This window comes from Schistocerca americana, chromosome 1 (assembly GCF_021461395.2).
Source record: "Schistocerca americana isolate TAMUIC-IGC-003095 chromosome 1, iqSchAmer2.1, whole genome shotgun sequence".
NCBI lineage: Eukaryota > Metazoa > Arthropoda > Insecta > Orthoptera > Acrididae > Schistocerca > Schistocerca americana.
Window position 1 is genome coordinate 307,071,077 of NC_060119.1, and position 21,332 is coordinate 307,092,408.

At 37.5% G+C, this 21,332-nt stretch overlaps 1 protein-coding gene across 2 annotated transcripts in view; it reads right to left on the reverse strand.

Moving 5' to 3' along the window:
- Positions 1 to 18,690, reverse strand: part of LOC124596113 (D-2-hydroxyglutarate dehydrogenase, mitochondrial) — a 61,277-nt gene extending 42,587 nt beyond the window's left edge. The window contains exons 1-3 of one of the 2 annotated variants that reach the window (XM_047135139.1): positions 18,351 to 18,690; positions 7,554 to 7,830; positions 1,438 to 1,635 (exon numbers count right to left, since the gene is read on the reverse strand). In XM_047135139.1, the coding sequence (XP_046991095.1) occupies positions 1,438 to 1,635; positions 7,554 to 7,824 (469 nt within the window). In that variant the 5' untranslated portion in view covers positions 7,825 to 7,830; positions 18,351 to 18,690. The remainder of the gene's footprint in view (positions 1 to 1,437; positions 1,636 to 7,553; positions 7,831 to 18,350) is intronic. The other variant, XM_047135131.1, reaches the window with a different exon arrangement.
- Between the last annotated feature and the right edge of the window lie 2,642 nt (positions 18,691 to 21,332).

The following is a 21,332-nucleotide window of genomic DNA, read 5'->3' on the forward strand; positions in this document are numbered from 1 at the left end:
TGCTTCTCATGCTGAATTAACTTAGAAACTATATAAGCAAACAGGGTTAGACCATCACATAATATATACACTTGAACATTTTGACGATTAGTTAAAGTTTTCCTCCAATGTATACAGTAACATTTGGGAAGTAATTTATTAAGCTGTCAGAGAAGGATATGAAACCAGGTCCTCTGTCAACCAAATTCACAACATACTTATGAAATTTTGGGGAAATTATAGCATTTGGTGGTGTAGCAGATAATAAATTATACAAAAACAGACTATTTTGTAGTGGTTGTGCCTGAAGGCTAGCTCTGAGTTAAGGAGGTATGACAACTGTTGAAGAGTAGGTTATTTATGGGGTTGGGAATATGAGGAAGCAGATATGCTGAGGAGGAGGCATATAAATTTTTCCTGGGACAGATAACTCGTTTCATGGCTTACTGCAAACTATCTGGCCTATGTAAATAACACCATTGTGGCTCTTTCCTCAGAAGGGCTCTGTGTATGATGCACTTTTTCTTTGCACAACAGAGAAAGCAACATCATTTACCTATGTCTGTTTTATTATTTTTTCCCTCTTTTTGCCTGGAAGTTCTTACCACTACATAATTCGTGTTCCATTATGTTATACCCTTTCTTCCGAAAAGCTTCAGTTTCAATTCCCACAAAAATCAATAGTCTTTGTGAAAAACTTTGGTTTTAAGTATCAATTCAACATATGTCGACCACAGTGAATTTTCCAAATGTTGTTAATATATGAAGAAAGAAAAAATTATTTCCTAATTGTGATTCCATATAATTTTGCATTGCCAGTTTCAGCCTTTTGCATTATGAAATGCTACAGAAGGGTTTCCACTTACAATGGTTGGTTGCCAGTCTTTAGATTCAAACAGTAGCAGCCTGCTTAAATCTTCATTATGGTCAAGATTATGGCTGTGGTATTCTTTACAGTATATTCACTAGAGAGAATGAACAGCCGTAAATAAAGAAAAACAGTGGCCATATAATAGTGACTGCTGAGTGTTCAACTATGTGCACTTAACCAAATATATTTGGCCTTGTACAAATTTCAAGAGGTATCTCAAAAATCTTGAGCTTCTTCATGTATTCCATGACTTACTGATGTGTTGCAAGAGCAAAACTAAATGAAGCAAGCCTAAGAAGAAATTTAATCTGTTTCATATGATATACAACTACAGAAAAATGACACTACATTAGCACTTAGTGACTTCCTATTATGCATGAAAGTTATCTGATGGCCTTAAGAACTGGAATCTATCTTGAAATAACAGTGTCAAAGTCACCAGGCCAATCATACATACAGAAAGAGATCATTGTAAACAAAAATAAACCTAAATGTTCAGCCTGAGAATGTTTTAATACATTCTTATGATCTAATATTTCTTTGAAAGATAACAAGATTACTTTTAAAATATTAGTTTGGTCACTCACCTGAAACTTCATCAATACTTATTATTTCATTCATAAGGGTAGTAGAGAGAATAACTTCATCAAAAACTGGGACACTTCCTCCTACAAGACCAGTGTTGCCCCCTTGAGGACAAACAGCCAAGTTCTCCTCATTGCAGAACTTCAAAATTTTGGAAACTTCTTCTGTTGTCTTTGGTTTTAATACAACTTCACTAGCTCCTGAAACATATTTGAAAAGTATATTTGAGCCAATAATAATAATAACTTTCAAAAGTCTTTCTGCTCTAGTACTACTGTACTAACAACATTAAGCAGAGGAACAACGATTTAATATTTCTGCTGAGCCTACATTTACCCCTATTAAACCTTTATCTTTAACTGAATTTTTAAATGATCGATTTTCTTGTGCCTCATTTTTCTATTCCTTCTAGAACCATCCTCAGAAAAGAAAATTCTAATTAAAAAGAGCAATAAAAACAGTGCATATTCCATGTATAATTACATACCTTTTACTATTTCTGTACATAAATCTATTTATTTTTTAATACACTTATCATAATCTACAATTTGCTTCTGTATTTTTTTAGGAACATAAACTTGTCTTAGAAGGATATTTGGGTTTTATAGTGCCCATCAGCATTATTCATTTTATTTAGTAGATGGCTAGTGTTACGTCACACAAGGAAACATTTTTTTCTTTAACTATAAATATAGAGATATTTAACACATAGAAAATAAAGACATGATTATAAGTCAGTTAAATTTACAATGTTTACAAAGCACAGAAGGTCACAAGCTTATGTACAACTGCTGAACATACACAACTAAATGGCCAGTAAAGGATCGATTCTGGCACATACATATGATGTGCTGAACAGTTTGTCATTCTGCACCAGTCACAGCTGGGCAATGTTGTTAATCCCCATCTGTACACTGAGTCAGCACATCTTCCACTACTTGTTCTTATTTTGTTGAGTGTAGACCAGATCTTGTGATGCTCTTTAAAACCCTGTTGACCTGGTCAAGATGCACGAAATCTTCAACTGTTCTGGGATGGCGTTTTTCTGTCGTATTTCTGTCTATATTCTGTCTGCTGTTGTTACTCCATTATCAACCACAGATTTTGCACCTTGTAGAGGTGGGGGACAGGAGTAAAGTCTGTTTTTACTGAGTACAAGAATGTCCTCATGTATAGGGATGTATGGATCACCAGCTATTTTGGTAAACTCCCACTTGAGAGCAGCTTCATGGCACAAAAGTGTGGGAGCTACATGGCTGAGAATAGATGGGCAGAAAGTTGGAGTATTTCTGATTATTCCTGCGATGAAGAGCATACTCTGGTTGAGCTGTGTATCGAAGAGTCTGGTGTGTGGGCTGTTGATCCAGACTGCAGTGCAATATATTGCCACAGGGTATAACAGTCCAAGCGTAGATGTCCTCTGTGTTGGAGCTGATAGGCCCCTGCCATGCCACCAATCATCTGTAAGATGTAGTTTCTTGACTTCATCTTAGTAGCAGTTTTCAGTACGTGCTCTTTGAAGCTGAGCATCCTGTCTAGAGTGACCTCTAGATAACATGGACTATTGTTAGGGCACAGCTGTTTCCCTTAAAGAGGATATACCTTTATTTTCTTGTTTGCAAGCCTGTTGTTACAGTGGAAGCTGGTCTTCTGTTTTGGCAGCACTTGGCTGCAACCTCCAGTTCCAGACGTATTGGCCAACAATTTGTAGGTCTTCAGTCAAGACAGACTCAGTAACAACCAGGTCTTTGTGAGTCGCAGCAAGACCCAAATCATCAGCATATCCAAACTTCCTTAATGTTGTCTTATGCACGTCTGCTGTACACAGAGAAAACAGAAAAGGGGCTAGCACTGATCCTTGTGGAAGGCAATTGTTAAGCTTCATTAGAGAACTCAACTTATTACCCATTAGAACTTGGAAGCTTCTACTGCTTAACATAGCACTAATGAGGTTTCCAATTTTAAGACATGGCATGATTCCTTAAAGTTTGAACATAACCCCTTGCCTCCAAACAGTATCACAGGCCACCGTTAGATCTAGTTTGGAGAAGTTTTGAAAAATGTTGTGGCTGATTCTGTTATGCAGTATTCATTCCTTCCAAAAGTTTATATACAGTGGCAAGTAAAGTAATGGGTCAGTAGATTTGTGGTTTGTCATTTGGTTGACCTGATTTTAAAATAGCTGTGATTTTGCTCTTTTCACATTGTGGGGAATATTATGAGTTTGGAGGACATCAGTAAAGAATACAGCTAGCCAATTTGTTGCATGCTTCCCATGTGGATTAGGGATTCTGGATGAATGCTGTCAAAACCAGGTGCTTTCCCCACTTCCTTTTCTTTGAGAGCCGTCATTATTCCGCGTTGCTGAATGGTCTGCAGTAGTCTGACTCAGGTTTACAGGCTAATTTGAGAGTCTTCAATTCCTTTTTGACATTCATTGTGTGTGATTGAATCTGATGAGTTCTAGACATGGTCACAATGTTATGTGCTACTTGCTTGGAAGTAACAGCCTCCTTCCTGCAGTCTGGTGGGTTGGCACCTCCAAGTTTTTTCAGCAGAGACCAGGTTTTTTCCTTTGATGTGCGGAAGCTTAAGGGCTCAAATGTTTCAGTCCGTTGCATATAATGAACAGCATCTGTATGACCTGTCCTCCAGGCACCAGAAGGAAATGTACAATGATCTTTAGCATCAAAAACATGATGGAGGTTGTGTTCTTCAGACCAGTCAACCAGCATGTTCCCTGGAATTGAAAATTTTCGTGGGAATCACATGGTAACCTGACAGCCTCAAAATTCACTGCCAGGAACCTGCTCACGACACTGCGCCAAGGAAAAACTCATGCACTTACAGGAATGGAAAAGGGAAAAGAATGTGGACTTAACAACAGCAAATACCGATCTGTTCAGCCTAAAATGTCTAGCATTGGCAGCCCACTGTGCAGCAGCAGACATCAACTCATCTTGCCAGGTGATGCAAGAAACTGTACTTTAGGATGTGTGCTGAGCCAAGAGGTGAATGGAAGGGAATACCTTGGAACCAACGGATAATGGAAGCTGAATCTATGATGAGCAGGATTACACCCCTTCAGAAACAGAAATGCTGAGTCTAATACATGGTGTAATACTTTTCCATTGCTAAATGTAAGGGTGCAATTTCAAACTGGTTGTAAACCATGCTGCTTTTAAATGCCCACTTGGATTTGAGGATCTCTGAAGCCATCTAATGAGTTGGTTGTTGTGATTGAGTGAGTCTGATTACAAACTGCAGTAATACACTGACTTGGCAATGCTCACATGAATGCAGAGATGCTCAGTCACACGCTTTGTGCAATGAAACATCCTGGTACAACCCTTGAAGAATGTCAGAGTGAGTGGAACTTTGAGCCAACTGGCAATAGTTTACTCCCAAGACACAGTCTGCAACTGATAAAGGGAATAGTGACGCAATAGTTATTCAAAATTACACACCAGAAGCTGCCATCAGAGACTAGGGCATCAATTTTATGTCAGATATGATGACTTAGCTATGTCTACTTGTGAATATTAGAAGCTCTCAGAGAGCATCTTGAATCCTGTGTTGTCGGTGGACAGAGACAGCAGGAACATGGGGCAGCAGAAAGAATACAGTGTAAAGCAGAGGTGGGAAACTGTTTCAGCCCGGGGTCACTTGTGGAAGTGGAGGTTAGTGGAGGGCCTCACCTTTTAAAAGGTTACGTTCATTAATTAAATTTGCATTTCAGAAAAGGTATAAATTGTCCAATAAAAAATCAATAAATATATAGTCATATTATGCAATTTATTTATTTTGCTAGTTTTTTAATCTATGTCTGAAAGCAAATTTAATTTTAGAATCAGTTTAAGGAGTCAAATGTATCCCATCACACTTTCTTACAGTTTTTAGGTATTAGGAGTGAGACTGCTTGTTGAGATTCTCATCACAGTCTGCAAGTGAATGTCTGTCGAGGAGCATCAATATTTACTGAAGTTGATTAAAAAAAATTATAACTTTGCTCACAAATATATGTAGCACATTTCACAGCAAATTTCTTCATACATGGAAATTTTTCAGCTGGTGATGATTTGTGAAAGTCATCCAATGTCATAACATTAAGCATTTCTTTCTGGCACAACATGTAACATTTCTTTCCACTGCGATCCGAGTGCATGTCAATAACTCCAAGCAGCAGCTCCTCATGTGTTACATTAATATCAGTTGTGATGGGATAAGATAGCAAATTGAGCTGTGGCTCAATTTTCTTAAGTCTTGAAATCTTCTTCTGAACTCTTCCTCCAAACTCTGCACTGCTCCCTAATCTCAGTAGAAACACTTTCAAACTCTTTGAATTCCTAATAAAGGAAAATGACAAAAACTACCTTCACTTGCTTGTTTTGCAAATAGACCTAATTTTGCTTTGAATAATTTCACATTCAACCAGATTTCAAACTCTTTCACTGCTTTGCCATATTCAGTTTATGAAATTTCTGATAAATATATATTTATATCAGCTGTGATCATCATCTCATATCTCCACTTCTCACATTCTATTTTTGTAACCAAATCATGATATATCACATTTTTACCCAGAAATATAGGATTTCATTCAGCAATGTCCAGACTCTTTTTAATGCAATGCCCTGGCTCAACCACCTCACTCTGTTTTGGCCAATTACATCTTCATACTTTGACTCCACATCATTATGAAGATATTCAAACTGTTGGTGGTAGAGTGCCCTTGCTCTGATTGTGTTCACAACACTAACAATAGGATCTACCACATGTTTTATGTTCAGACCAGCTTTACAAAGACTCTCCAGAACTAAAATGCAATGAAAAAAACAAAATATCCCACTATGTTTCTTGTGCTTGTAACTAATTTTTAAAAGTTTCACCATATCTTCATTTTTTTCACAGAAAGCACTGGGCTCACTGTTGTAATGCTTACCATTTTGTTGCAGAACAAGCTGATTTTCTCTGCAAAACTCAGAGCATCTTCAAGCAAGTACTGAGCATTGGTTCTAACTTTTAACTGATTCTAGGTCAAGTAATTCCACTGTGGTGATGGAATTTTTATTAATTGCATGGATAAGGATTAGTACATCTTCGCTTTCAGTCCTCAGCTGTTTTGTGAGTTCATCACTAGATAAGTTAATACACCACATTACAGTCCTTCTTGACAATGAAACACTTTCAAATTAGCTTACAACATCAGGACACAATATGCTTGCACACTCTACCATACACAGCTTAATATCTATCTGAAAAAGGCTTGTTGCATGCTACCCTGACACTTCCTTCTGTAGTGTTATTCTGAAGTGCTGATTGCTTTGTAAATAATGTTTGTTGCTTCTTCAGCCTTTTCACGCACAACACAGCTTTTATTTTACATCCTTCCTTGGAAAATTTGCAGTTAAATTTCCTATGTTTCATCGTGTAATGTTGTTTTGGATTGTACTCCTTAAACATAGCTATCTTTTCAAGACATCATAAACAAACTGCTTTATTCCATGTGTCAACAAGGAAGTATGTGTTTGTCCATTCTTCATTAAACAGACGATGTTAATCACTGGTTTCAAATTTTTTTCTAGAGTGTTCATGGTTCCACTAAAGTTGGAAATGTATATATTTATTATTGCACAGACAACATGGAAATAAACCAGATCAGCTGGGAAAGCACTGTACGATTAATATCTACACTGCACATGCACATTCATCTGGCCATCCTAGTGGAAATCTTAGCTCATGCATGGAAAGGAAATTTCGAGTCAAGGCGAATTTTTCTTAAAGTCCTGCCGGGCCACACAATAACAACTAGCGGGCTGCATGTGGCCCGCTGGCTACTATTTGCCCACCCCTGGAGTAAGGCAATACCATCCATTACTCCTCTTTCTTCCGTGATCTCATGTCTTTCGCTAAGGCAAAACTGGTAGAAGCTTCAACTCTTGGCCACAGGCATGTAAGGATAGACCTACACTTGGTATTGAAGAAGTTGTGTACCAGGATTTGCATGCTGAATAACTTACCCATACTCATTCCACTAAATATCTACAGATAGTTTTAAGAATAAGATAAAACACCAACACATTTTTTTCAAGTAATGGAAAACAATCAAAAAACTTACCTCTAACCATCTTCATCCAGTCCACATTGTAACTCTCTACATCAGCTCGATCAGTTAAGACACGGTTTTTCCCTAGAATGCTCTCAAAGAAACTAATATGCCCTGGACTGAGTTTACTAAAATTTCCTCTTCTGACATCTGGGTACCTTTCTGAAGTCAGTTCAACAGATTGTGCAGCTTTGGTAGAGAGATGCCTTGTCTGGCTCACTGAAATGACCCTGCTGGGAGAGCTGCGCACCAACAAGAAGCGAGCAGCCATCTGGATATGCATGGTGGACTGACAATAAACAAGAAAAAAATCAGTCATGATTACAGAAGATATAAATGAAGTAATATGCCAATATTTACATGCCATATCTAGGTTGTATTACACAATATGGTCTCTACATAACAAGTTTATATATATATATTGATTGCACAATCATCATCGATTGTAAACAATAATACATAAAAATTTAATGTAATAAGCACTTTCTAACATTGTAAAATCCCTTTTCCACCATATAATATTTGAGTTCCTTTATAAAGTTAGTGTCATGCACACTAACATGCAGGTTTTTAGGCAGATTTCTTGGTAACTTGACATGCAGGTACTGAGGTCATTCTTCAAGCATTTTAAATTTGTGAGGTGTACTTCTATATATTCATGAAGCACTTCATACATTGTTCTTCCTCTGTATGTTGTGAGTGTGTATACTGGTATTAATAATTCGCTCCAAACTATGTACATTGTTTTACAGCATGTCAACATATTAGTTTCTACCTTTTGTTTAATGTAAGTATAAACATAAAACTTTTTTAAAAATAATAGTCTGGATTTTTAAACAATAAAACAGCAAAAGAACTGTGACCATGTCAATTACAATAGACAGAGTACAGATCCAGCAAAATCATTTGTGGTTTTGACTCTCTGTGGAAAGATATTTCTAAACAAGATTATGTAGTAATTACTGGGAAAAGACGGGCATGAATAATGTCAATCATGCAGCTGAATCTAACATCAGCCACACTGCTGATAATGCCCTTCACACTAATGTGATGACTGTCACTCTGTCAGCAATATGACAATCCTTGGACAAAGCACTCTGTTGAACACATAAATACAGAGCTCAAGGGGTTGCTCAGCAGGATGGGGATAATCACACATGAATATGATGGATTTGTTGCCCTTCAATGACACACAGTATAGTCTGCACCCGAATATTTTCAGTATGCGGTTACTTGTATGGTCCAATCCCAATAATTTCCAATATTACTATTAGGTCTTTTTAGGATAAATGTTTCTCTTGGACAGAATACAAGAGCTTTATTCAGTTCTTAGGACTAGTTCTAATCAAGACAGAGGTGTACCTCCAATGGATGTCCTTAGTTTGTTTAGCAATGAAGAACAAAACTATGTTTTATATGATAAAGTATATGGAGCAGATTGTGTGTAAAACATAGAACAATGTACAATAGGGACCTCAGCTCCAAACTCACGCATGGAGTGCAATCTTGCTTGTTCATGTGGCAGCCATAATGTTATGCAACTGTATACAAAAATTTTTTACATTTTTATAATCATCTGATTCAGCGAGTTCTGAGGAAAGGAAATTTAAGGAAACTGCACCATCCGAGGATACTGTGATAACAGGAAGATCTGGTCGGGAAAGATGTACAAGGGAACTAGCATGTACAGGAACATTGATAATCCGTATTGTTGTTTCAGTAGATATGTCATTAACTGTCTCCTGAAGCTGGAGATGTTATTCAATTCTCTAAGGGTTCTGCTACTGAGAAGGATTTCAAGAAAGTGGCCGAACAATGGAGTGGGACGGAAAGGATTTTGCTCTGATGTGAAGGGGTGTTTGCGCCATGTTGTTCCGGTAAGAGCATTAAGGTCAAGGAATGATATGGGGGACAGTGTTCATTAATAAGACAGAGAGAAGATAGAGGGTATGGAAAAATCTATTCTTGTCTGTGGGCAGCCAGGATTGCTGAACATATGATGATGAAATACTATCAAAAAGTCAGATATCACAGATATACTGAACACAGGCAATCACAATCAGGAACTGTGAGCTTTCCTGGCTAAAGCCTCTCAGGATCACTGTAATCAATAATTATAAGTATTTGTACAAGTTTCTTTTTCAGGTCAAGATGGAATAGTTTTTTATATTTTTGTAGGGCATGGAGAGATGCTTACGTTTTCTTGCACATTGAAGTTACAAGCTCTGTCCAACTGAAATTTTCATCTGTTATTGCTCGTAGACTCTCTACCGAAGGAGACAAGTTAATCTTTGTCCAATTTAGGGTTAAAGATGGTGGGGATTCCTGATATTTTGCGCTAATGAGCATAGAATGATCAAACACTACATCTTGGGTTTTGGATGGGATGAGCTTTAACCCTATATTCTGCACCTATTTTGATACTGCATAAAGGTTGGTATTAAGATTCTTAATAGCCATCTTCAGGTTCATTGGTTTTGCACTTAGATACAATTGGAGGTCATCAGTGTACATTTGGTATTTGCAGTATGACAACACTGATGACACATTTACATACAGTGAAAAGGATATAGGTCTTAATACCGAACCATGGGGGATGTCTGTTACTACCTTCCTCCTTTTTGACTTTATTGTGCCAGACTCCATTTAGTGTGCCAAGAGAACACAGAGGCAGGTGCATTGACAGTTTAGAAACAGTTGCTCCATTTCACAGTCCCCACTGAAGCTGAATAAGTAACCCCGGAGGAAATGCATGGCTCATTGTCATTTTGTTGCAGCTGGCGAACCAGTTAGTGCCAGATCTTCGCAGTGTATTATGTTGTGCAGTTAACAATAAGCATGAATATGAGCCTTGGATACGTGCAAACATTCAGAGATTGTGAAAAAATTGATTTAGAGATTTTTCCAGGAAAAAGATATACTGGTATCAAATGTTAGCCTCCCTTTCTCTAACCTTTTGTTGTAACTGTACTTGGTCCATAATAAAGGGAAACGGTTCATAGTGATGTAATAATATATTTAGGAAGGAATAATATATTTAGAAGGTCAAACATAGTGAGATCTCTAACAGAACGACCTCATTAGTGCCAGCCAGCACAGATTCTGAAAACATTTATCATGTGAAACCCAACCCTCACTTTTCTTTTCTCACATAGCATTCTGAAAGCTGGATCAAGACAGTCATGTAGATGCAGTATTTCCTGATTTCCAAAAAGCATTTGACTCAGTACCAAACCTATGCTTATTGTCAAAAGAATGATCATATGGAGTATCAAGTGAAATTTGTGGCTGGATTAAGGACGTTTTCATAGGGAGCATGCACCATGTTATCTTGGATGGAGAGTCATTGCCAGATCAGTATGTTGGGACTCTTGTTGTTCATGTTTTATATTAATGATCTTGCAGACAATATTAATAGCAACATCAGGCCTTTTGCAAATGATGCAATTATCTATAATGAAGAACTATCTGAAAGACATGGCATAAATATTCAGTCACATCTTGATAAGATTTCGAAGTGGTGCAAAGATTGGCAACTTGCTTTAAATGTTCAAAAATGTAAAATTGTGCACTTCACAAAATGAAAACACATAGTATCCCATGACAATAATATCAATGAATCACTGTTGGAAGCAGCCAACTCATACACATACCTGGGTATAACACTTTATAGGCTTATGAAATGGAAAGATCACAGGGGCTCAATCGTGGGTAAAGCAGGTGGTAGACTTCAGTTTATTGGTCAAATATTGGGGAAGTGCAATCAATCTACAAAGGGGCATTAAATCCACCTGTCTACTCTGACCCATGGTGTCATCGATATGGTGTAAACGGCTAGTTCCAGCATATACAATATGTGGACAGTGATATCACTACTGAGACATGCTAACGAAAATGTGAACAAGAATAAAAATGGCACTTTAATGTCTCACCCCAAATATAGAATGAAACTAATGGGACAATCATGAAAAGCTGGGGGTCTTGGCTGGGGACACGCTAAATATACAACAATTAAAAAAAACATTGCATCATCCTAAAACAAACAATATAAAAAACTTAAATTACAATATTCTGCTACACCACCACAACCACAGCAATCACACATTTCCCTTGACCTATATAGATCAACCGCGACTATTAATATCAACTAAAACCAGACACATTCAGAGTCACTTGACTAAAATACAAACACAGAATTACACAAAAAGTTATTGGAAAACCAAAAAATAACTTCTTAAAGATGTAAAAATGAAGGATAAAAGTAATATGTAAGTAAAACAGCATCTCTGATGACCAATCTACATCTCTCTAACCAGGTCCGCCGCTGGACAGATCACCAAATATTGTCATAGTGACATCCGACAAACAAACTCTGGTCAACTTCATACTCTAAATGCATGTATGACACTTCACATTGTCAGCAGTCAGGTTGAACTGCTGTATAAACCTTGTCATATCATCACCCAAAGCAACCCAGAGGGAATAACTTCAATTTTTTTGGCGTATTCTTCCCTAACGAAATACACTATTACATTTCGGTCCATAAACACACAACTATAATCGTACCTCACATAAACACATAACACCATCCCCCCAACAATAAATCAAAATAACTGCTGACACATCATTCTCTTCCAACAACCTCACAGAAAGAACTTTGTGTGAAGTCAAATGACCGAATACCACACATAACACAACATCTTCAAACCGAACATTCACTGCAAGAGCACACCACCAAATACAACAGGCCATCAACAAACACACAAAAACAGTGCCACGATGACATCATAACATTTCCATCACACGTGCCAAAGCAAATGGTGGAATCACACACTTCCCTTGGCCCCCTACAAAAGAGATTGCTTACCAATCACTTGTGCGACTGATTCTAGAATATTGCTCAAGTGTGTGGGACCCGTACCAAATAGGGCTAACAGGGGATATTGAACATATACGGAGAAGGGCAGCCCAAATGGTCACAGGTTTGTTTAATCTGTAGGAGGGTGTAACAGAGGTACTGAAGGAACTGAACTGGAAGACTCTTGAAGATAGGCGTAAACTGTCCTGAGAAGGCCTGTTAACAAAGTTTCAAGAACCAGCTTTAAGGCTTGACTTTAGGAATATTCTACAATCCCCTAAGTATCGCTGTCACATAGGAATCATGAGGATGAGATCAGAATAATTACTGCAAGCACAGAGGCTTTGAAACAATCATTCTTCCTGCACATCATACATGAATGGTTTGGGAAGAAACCCTAATAACTGGTACAATGGGACGTACCTTCTGCCATGCACCTTGTGGTGGTTTGTAGAGTATAGATGTAGATGCATGTCCACAATAGTGTAAGTGAATCAGCATTTATAATTATGTGAAACTGTACTTTTCCTTGATGGGGATTCAACATTGTTGACATTTAACCATCACGGTTAAATAAACCAGTTATGGAAGGGATGTATGTATGCAGGATGATTTTGATAAATGTGGATAAGCTTCAGGAAACAACCCTTGAGAGGATAAGGAGCAAGGAAAGTCATATAGACATAGGGTCATAAATGTAGTCCAAGGGAGTTACAGCCACTTGAAGGTGGAGATAAAGGATCTTTGAGAGTATAGGTTTCAATAAGTGAAAACATACATGAGAAAACACCAGGCAAGTGGGAATGTTCTTTCTGCATTAGTGTTTTACTGATAAGGTGGAAGTGACCCACTGGTACCGGTTTGATGTCAGTTTGTGGTTGGGAATTATTGGCAACCAACTTGGGCTACTAGAAAAGATGGTGCTCCAGCTAACTTCCCCATTTTAGAGCAGAGGCATCTCAAGAGCACCTACCCCAGCCACACATAGAGGCTGAAGCAATACTGATGTTGCCCCATACCAATAAAACATTACTACAGACAGGATGTTCCTAACTGCCTTCTGTGTTCTCATGTGTGCTTCCTATGATTAAAACATACACTGTCCAAGATCTTTTCTTTCTACTTTCGACTGGATGAAGCTCCGCGGGTACACATTTATGATCATATGCTAAAAACGAACATTTTTGCTCTTTATCTTCTAGTTTGACTGTGAAAGTTATTTCAAAATTTTTGGGGCATGCTGCCAGGACACAATTATTTCCGCTCCCAATATTTTGGCTAGAAGGTTCTCAACTAAACTACTGAAAGAGAAAATAATTTCATCTATATGCATACTTGAAAATAGGTCTTTATGAAATATTCTACCCACTGGGAAACTTGAACAATCATATTTTCAATTGTGACACTTCTGTGTTCAGTGCCATATACTTGACCAAGGAAAGTCTGACAACTTTCTAGATCAGTTTAGAATACTTTGAAGGCTGCGTATAACTTGCAAATTTCAGATATGAATTCCAAGACTGGGAAAATATGATTTGTAAGAATCTACAGAAAAACATAAATCCACAGAAAATCATGTGTTATCAATGGTTAGAAAGCTGTAATGTATTTCACATTCAAAGTAATTACATGGACCACCTCTATAATATTTTTAAAGAGAATCATAGTCGACCAGTATACATATTCACATTCACTTGAACTTATACCAGTAAAATGCAGGTTGCAAATTTGTCCGCAATCAATCGTTCGTAAAAAATAACCATTTGTATGATACATAAAATGTTCACATAGTTTTGTATTATTTCGCTTGACTTGTCATATATTGATAGTACACTCTTTGTGCAACATATAATCAACAGGACCAAATAAAAAATAAAATCAAATCAAATCACACTACTTCCAGTATGGTAACGTGTCCTAAAACTGATACAGCAAAAATTTTCCAAATACTGGTACACCCAGTTTATTCATAAGAGAACCGTACTTATCGCAAATGTTCCTACTATTATTTATGCCGCCGTTCTTTGGGAATGACCAGTCATATTTTGTTTTTTTCCATTATAAACTCAGCACTGAGATAAAAAATAATTTAGTCAGTCACCATTTTTCACATCGAAAATAAATGTGCACACAGTTCTACAACATTTGCCACAATCTTGGAAATATTGATTCTTTACCCACCAAATTTGGATTACATAGACAGAAAGATGTGCTCTGTCTGTTGGGCTAATGATTACCTTCACATTTATTATATGGAGTTAATTAATAAACAGTCAATATTATCCCTAAATATGATACACTGCAATCCCAAAATATGATACAGCAGTTTCCTAAAAGTGGTACACTCTTTGTTTTTTTAATCATGCCATTCTGTTCACTGAAATGTGTGTTACTTGCTGCAATTGGCAATAATGCAGCAGTTGTGCTGTATTTCTTGCTATTGTTGTTAGGGCAATAATGCAGCAGTAGTTGCGCTTTATTTCATGCTATTGTTGATACTAGTGCAGCAAAAGCAGCAGCAGAGGATATGAAATGGGCTACAGTTTTGAGTTACTGGTGTACTGCTATTCGTCACAGGTCTCTTTTACAGGTAGGCCTAAGTATAGGTTTCATCTAAAATAGGTCTCAACTGTTCTTAAATTTATTTTATGCCAATATTATATAATATTAAATTGGAATATTTTGGGTCATGACAGGAACAGTATGGCATCTTCATATAAGAAAAAAGGAAGGCCATATAGTAAAGAAGATATTTCTTCAGCCATAAAAGAGGTGAAAGATGGAGCTTCACTCGGACAGGTAGCATTGAAATATAAAATGGATAAAATGTTTCTGCACAGAAGGGTACATGATAATCACACAGGTGTGCAAGGTAGGAAAACAGACTTGACAGCAGATCAAGAAACAACTTTATCTAATCACTTGAAGACACTTGCTAAATGGGGATTTCCAATGACAAGATCTGAACTGTTGCTGGTTGTTCAAGGCTTTGTGGAACAAAATGGTTTGACCACTCGTTTTAAAGATGGAAAACCTGGTTCAAAATGGTTCAGACGTTTCTGTTTGTAAAAGTCATTAACACTGAAGAAGCCGGAAGCTCTTGAAATGAATCGCAGAAAAGCTACAAGTGATCATTTTATTATTTATGATTTCTATGATAAATTAGGAGCAATATTGGAAGAGCTGGACATCAAAGATAAACCAGCCAATATATGGAATTTGGATGAGACATACTTTTCAGCTGATCCTTCCAGGGTACAAGCTGTCGGAGGTATTGGTCAGAAGTTTTCCTGGGATATTCAGGGTTCTGGAAAAGACAATACAACAGTGCTTGCTTGTGTGTCAGCTGCAGGCAGGGCTCTTCCACCACTTATCATTTTTGAGGGGTCCACCTACGGTCCTCCTGGAAGGGAGCACGTGATTTATCTGGCACATTTTATTCAACTGCTGTTAATGGTTTCATGATGTCATTGAGCTACTTCGGTCATTTCTGTGACATTGTGATAGAGAGACCTTTACTTCAATTGTTGGATGGTCACCTTAGTCATTTAGATCCCACAGTAATTGAAAAAGCAAGGAATAAGAGAATTGCAGTCATGAAGCTGCCCCCACATACAACTGACCAGCTGCAACCTTTAGACAAGTGTTGCTTCAAGCCTTTTAACCATTGAAATCAGAATTTGTGGATCTTGTGTGTAAAGTATGGCCAGATGCAATGAAACCTAAAAACATAATACCAGGCTTGAAGAACACAGGATTCTGCCTCTATAACAGGTCATGGTATCCTGTTCATTGACTGGATCCTGAAAAATTACACACGTATAATATAAAAAAAACATGAACAAATCCACAAATATCAGTGAGCCAGACCTCAGTATTTCGGAAGAGAACACCCTGTTGCCTTGCTCTGATGGTGGTGAAGTTGAAGCTAGCGGTTCTGAAAAAATTAGTGTAACCCCTGTTTACAGCAGTGAATCATCAGCAAGTTTTGAAAATTTACTCCTTCAGACAAAAGTAATAACTTCAGAAGAATACAGCAAACTCATTGCTGAAAAAGAAAAGCCTCCAAACAACAAAGGATAAGGCCTAAGCCAAAAGCAGAAGACTAGGAAAGTTATGCGTAGAGCCAAAACAACTGCAAATACACAAACGAGTAGGCCTAAGGAGACTGATTCAGATTCCAACATCTCTTTGAAGAGTGATAACAGCCTTGATGATGTCGATCTGTTAGAAGAATCCACACCAGATGCTATTGTAATGACTAATCCAGCACATGCAACTGAAGGAGATTATATTTTGGCTAAATTTCAAGGAGGGAAGAGAAATTCTTACAGCTACAGATGTGTGTGCACCACTCAAAAAATATTAGAAAATGATCTTGAAGTTATGGCTCTAGAGTCTGTAGACAAGGAAAAAAACAGTTTTTAAATTAAATGAAAAAGACATTTCTCTGATTAATAAGAGTGATGTGATAGGGGAATTGCCAATTCCTCATGTTGTTGCTGGTTTTGGAAATATCAGACGAGGAACCTGTTTTGTGTTTAACGGTCCTGTTGATGTTCATGGAAAAAAAAATTAATAATAAAAACAAATTAAAAAAATAAGACAGTGATTCTCTTTTGTGCGTTTGTAATTTTTGTATCAGTGTCAATATGTCAAGTATAATTGTAAACAGTTTCTACTCATTGTAGCTTAGCTTAATAATGTCGAAAATAGAAGAAACAAATAAAGAAGTTTTGCCAGTTGAGCAGATAAAGAAGTTTTTGAAGCTGACACCGACATTCATTTCATGCCATAAATATCCTTAAAAAATCTGTGAAAGGAAACTCCCAGTTATACATATGGGTCATTTTTTGGTGCTCTATCTCATTTTTAAGACAGTCTAGTATCTTCATTGTACTTAGGAATACCTCATATTAAGATTTTCAGTCCAAAAAAATGATACAGTGTTTTGTTTATTTTTGGTTTAGATTTGCAGCTCTAAAGAATTAAACACAGTGCCATTTTAAAGCAGCTACCATTGTCTTTCATATAATTTTTTTTCCTTTCTGGTACTCTTTTTCTTTAAAAAATGAAAACACATTTTGTGATTTTGTAACATATTTAGGGGACCTTACCCTAACTTAAGTCCTAAAGAAAAGTGGGATGCACTGTTATGATCAGTTATACAAAATGTTCACCAAAGTAATACAGCTACTGTGAACATGTGGAGATTCATTGATTGATTGAATGCCAATTTTAGGAATATCTGTCTACTTGATACATAAATCAAAACAAAACAAAAAATCATTTTGAGAAAGCCGAGTTTAAGGATTAGGCAAAAGACAAGGAAGTCTGGTTTCAACTGTTCACCTCCAGCATTCGTTTTAATTTGCACTTCCACCTAGTGACATTTCCATTTTTATCAGTGCTGGTTTGGAGGAATCGTGAATCCACCTTACCAACTGTGAGAAAAATTTGTCAGCTATGAACAACTGAGACTAGATAATAAGCCCTGTCTCAACTGTTACGTTAATATCTTTTCACTAATATAGTTATTATGTGAGAAAATAGCTTCGTGCGTATGACAGCTTCCACATATCTGCTCGACGAGATGCAAACCCAAAATACTTTTTTTATGCTTTTGTTGTGCACCTACGTTTAATAATAGTGTTTGAAACAGCGTAGTTAATGCTGCACGTTGGTTATAACTGATTCTAGTTATGTGGGCGTCATTTATTAATAGTTGAAAAATACTCAGTATTTTTCTATGTGGCAAGCAAACGCTAAATGAATTCTTTTTTAACTTGATTTTGTGAATACGAAACGTCACCCTAATATAATTTTCGGTGAAACGGCATGCAACAAAAATGTTTTTATGAAATCATTCACTGCATTTCTTCTGAGCGTTATTTTTCTAAAGAGCAATGTACCGCTATTACATTAAGTTTCACTTGTGTTCAGCACCATACCTTTCGTATTCTTGCAACCCTGCTGGAGGACGAGCAGATATTATCACCTTTCTGTCATTAACACCTTTCACTTTGGCAACTGCCCGTTGTCTGAGAGTTGTTTATAAGCTACACTACAAGCCGATAACAAACGCACACATAACCTACTTTATTTTCCTACATATCCTTACTTCCCAACACGCACGAGCGCTCTTTAACTTCTGCCTATTTGCGTAAAGTGTGGTTATCTCATTTTCAGCCTTGATACCGCATGTTACGTACAGCAGTTACGCAGATTCGGTGGATCTGCCCCTAATGAGCATCACAGCATTCTGCTGAGAAAAACATATTTGAAGTGGTACTAAAATGACAGATGTAAGTCGAATAGTCCTAGCCAGTGGCTAAACACCGTAGTGTTGCAGTGATTCTGGCAATGAAATTATAAAAAGCAAATTATGTTTCAGCCTTAATTTTTTCTGAGTATGAAGTTACATGATTTTCAAAGGGCAAGTAATAGTATGTTTAATACCCTTTATTTCTATTTACTGCGCAGCTGCGTAATAGTACTATTGGGAAAATTTTGTGTTGATACCTTCCGTTTCATAATGTTTCATCAAAACAGATTTTAGGGACACGTTTCATCGTTTGGAATTATACTCCCCAACATCTAAGTGCTAAATGATCGTATGCTTATAGTTACGAACAGAGAAAATAATTGGCTTCTTTCGAGGGGTTATAAGTCGTTCTTTGAGTGGAAACAGCTGTTGTATTCGTAGTGGCGAATACCGATATGTGCTTTTTGTCACTATAATGTAAAGAAGATACAAGAAAGACGAAAATACTTCGGGATTAACAAAGAGCAGCAGAACTCAACTGAGCCGAGAAGGTACAGTACAAAACTCCAGGTGCATTGTTTAGCTTTATCTCAGTTGTGTACTGTGTTTCAAAGCTGCGGTTATACTGAAGCCGTTTATTACACAGTACATGACAAGATATTTGGGCAAAACGCGGAAAGCTCTCTCTTGATGTCAGCGAGAAGTGATTATACATCATGGGTGAATGATTTAGTATTCTTCTTCTTCATTCTTCACGATCAGGCCCAGAGGACCGCGCGCCACCACAGTTAGAGCTCTCCATCCGTCTCTGTCTTCTGCTATCTGTCTCCAGTTTTCCGTGACTCCCAGCTGCAACAGGTCTTCTCCCACTCCATCGATCCACCTCTTTCTAGGTCTTCCCACTGGTCTGCTGCCTGACGGGATCCAGTCCATTGTGATTTTGGACCATCTTGTTGCCTCCATTCTAACATGTCCAGCCCATTGCAGTCTTTTGCTTCTCATCACTCCCACGATGTTAGGCTCCTTGTACAGCTCTTCTAATTCAGTGTTATGGCGTCTTCTCCATTCTGCAGTAGTCTGATCTCTGACTGGTCCAAATATTTTCCTGAGGACTTTCCTTTCAAATGTTAGCAGTCGCTTAAGGTCTTGTTTTCGAGTGCTCCAGGTTCGAGAACCATAAAGTACTACTGGCATTATTAATGTCTTATACAACCGTAGCTTTAGTTGTTGTGAGACACTTCTACATTTTAATATAGGGTCTAAAGAGTGATAGTATCTGTTTCCCGCCTGTAGTCGTGCTTTTATCTCTGCTTCAGTTGATGTTACTTCTGTAAAAAATGATCCAAGGTATTTGAACTCTTTCACATGTTTATACCTGGTGTTGTTCACAATTAAATCTTGAAAGTTCTGGATCTTTCTTCCTATGGCCATATACTCTGTCTTTTCAGAGCTAATTTGTAGACCGATCCTAGCTGCCAATAACTCCAAGGTCTGGATACTTCTCTTCAGATCTTCTTGTGTGCATGCTAATAGTGCAATGTCGTCTGCATAGGCCAGATATGTAATGTGTTCATTACCAATTTGAATGCCCTTGATGTTTTGTCTGTTGAAATCCCGCATTACCTTCTCAAGTGCCAGGTTGAAGAGGACCGGTGATAGCCCATCTCCTTGGCGTAATCCTGTTACAACTTGGAAGCTTTCTGTCATTTGATTGCCTACCTTAACCTTAAGTTTTGTGTCATTTAGGCATACCTCTACCAGTTTGACCAACTTCTTTGGTATACCAAACTCTGTCATAGTTCTAATCAGGCTAGGTCTATGTATATTGCCGTAAGCCTTCTTGAAGTCTACAAACAGGAGATGTATCTCTCGTCCGTATTCGTACATTTTTTCACAGACCTGTTTTAGGACAAAAATCTGGTCTGTGGTTGATCGCCCTGCCTGGAAACCTCCTTGGTATTCTCCAATTGTGTCTGTTGCTATAGGTTTTATTCGTTCTAATAGGCAGTTGGAGAAGATCTTATAACAGGTGTTGAGTAGCGCTATGTCCCTGTAGTTGTCACATACGGATTTGTCTTTCTTTTTATATATGGGGCATATCACAGCTACCTTCCATTCCTCTGGTATTTCATGTTTTACCCAAATTTGCTCGATTAGCTTGCGGATTTTGAAACAGAGGATTTCGTCTCCAGCCTTGAGAAGTTCAGCAGGAATACTGTCCTCACCTGGACTTTTACCATTCTTAAGGTTTTTAATCTGGTTCCTTATCTCTTCAATGGTGGGTGGAGGATATTCTGGGTCTACTGTTACTGGTTCATCAAACTCAAGTAGTTCGGTTGGTTCATCAGAGTTTAGTAATTCTCTGAAGTATTCCATCCATCTTCTTCCAATTTTTTGATCTTCTGTTAACATTCTTCCATTGGCATCTTTTATGAATCTGTGTTGATGGTATGTCCCTCCTTTAAAACTTTTCACTTTTCTATAAAGTTTTTTATACCTATTTCCATGAAAGTCTTGTTCAGCTTCCTCCATGATACTTTTAACACATTTTCTCTTTGCTTTCCTCAATGTGGCTTGGGTCTGCTGTCGTGTTTCTTCAAACTTTGATTGTTCTTCTTCTTGCATATTGCTTTGTATCCACAGTAGTTTGGCCCATTGTCTCTCCCTG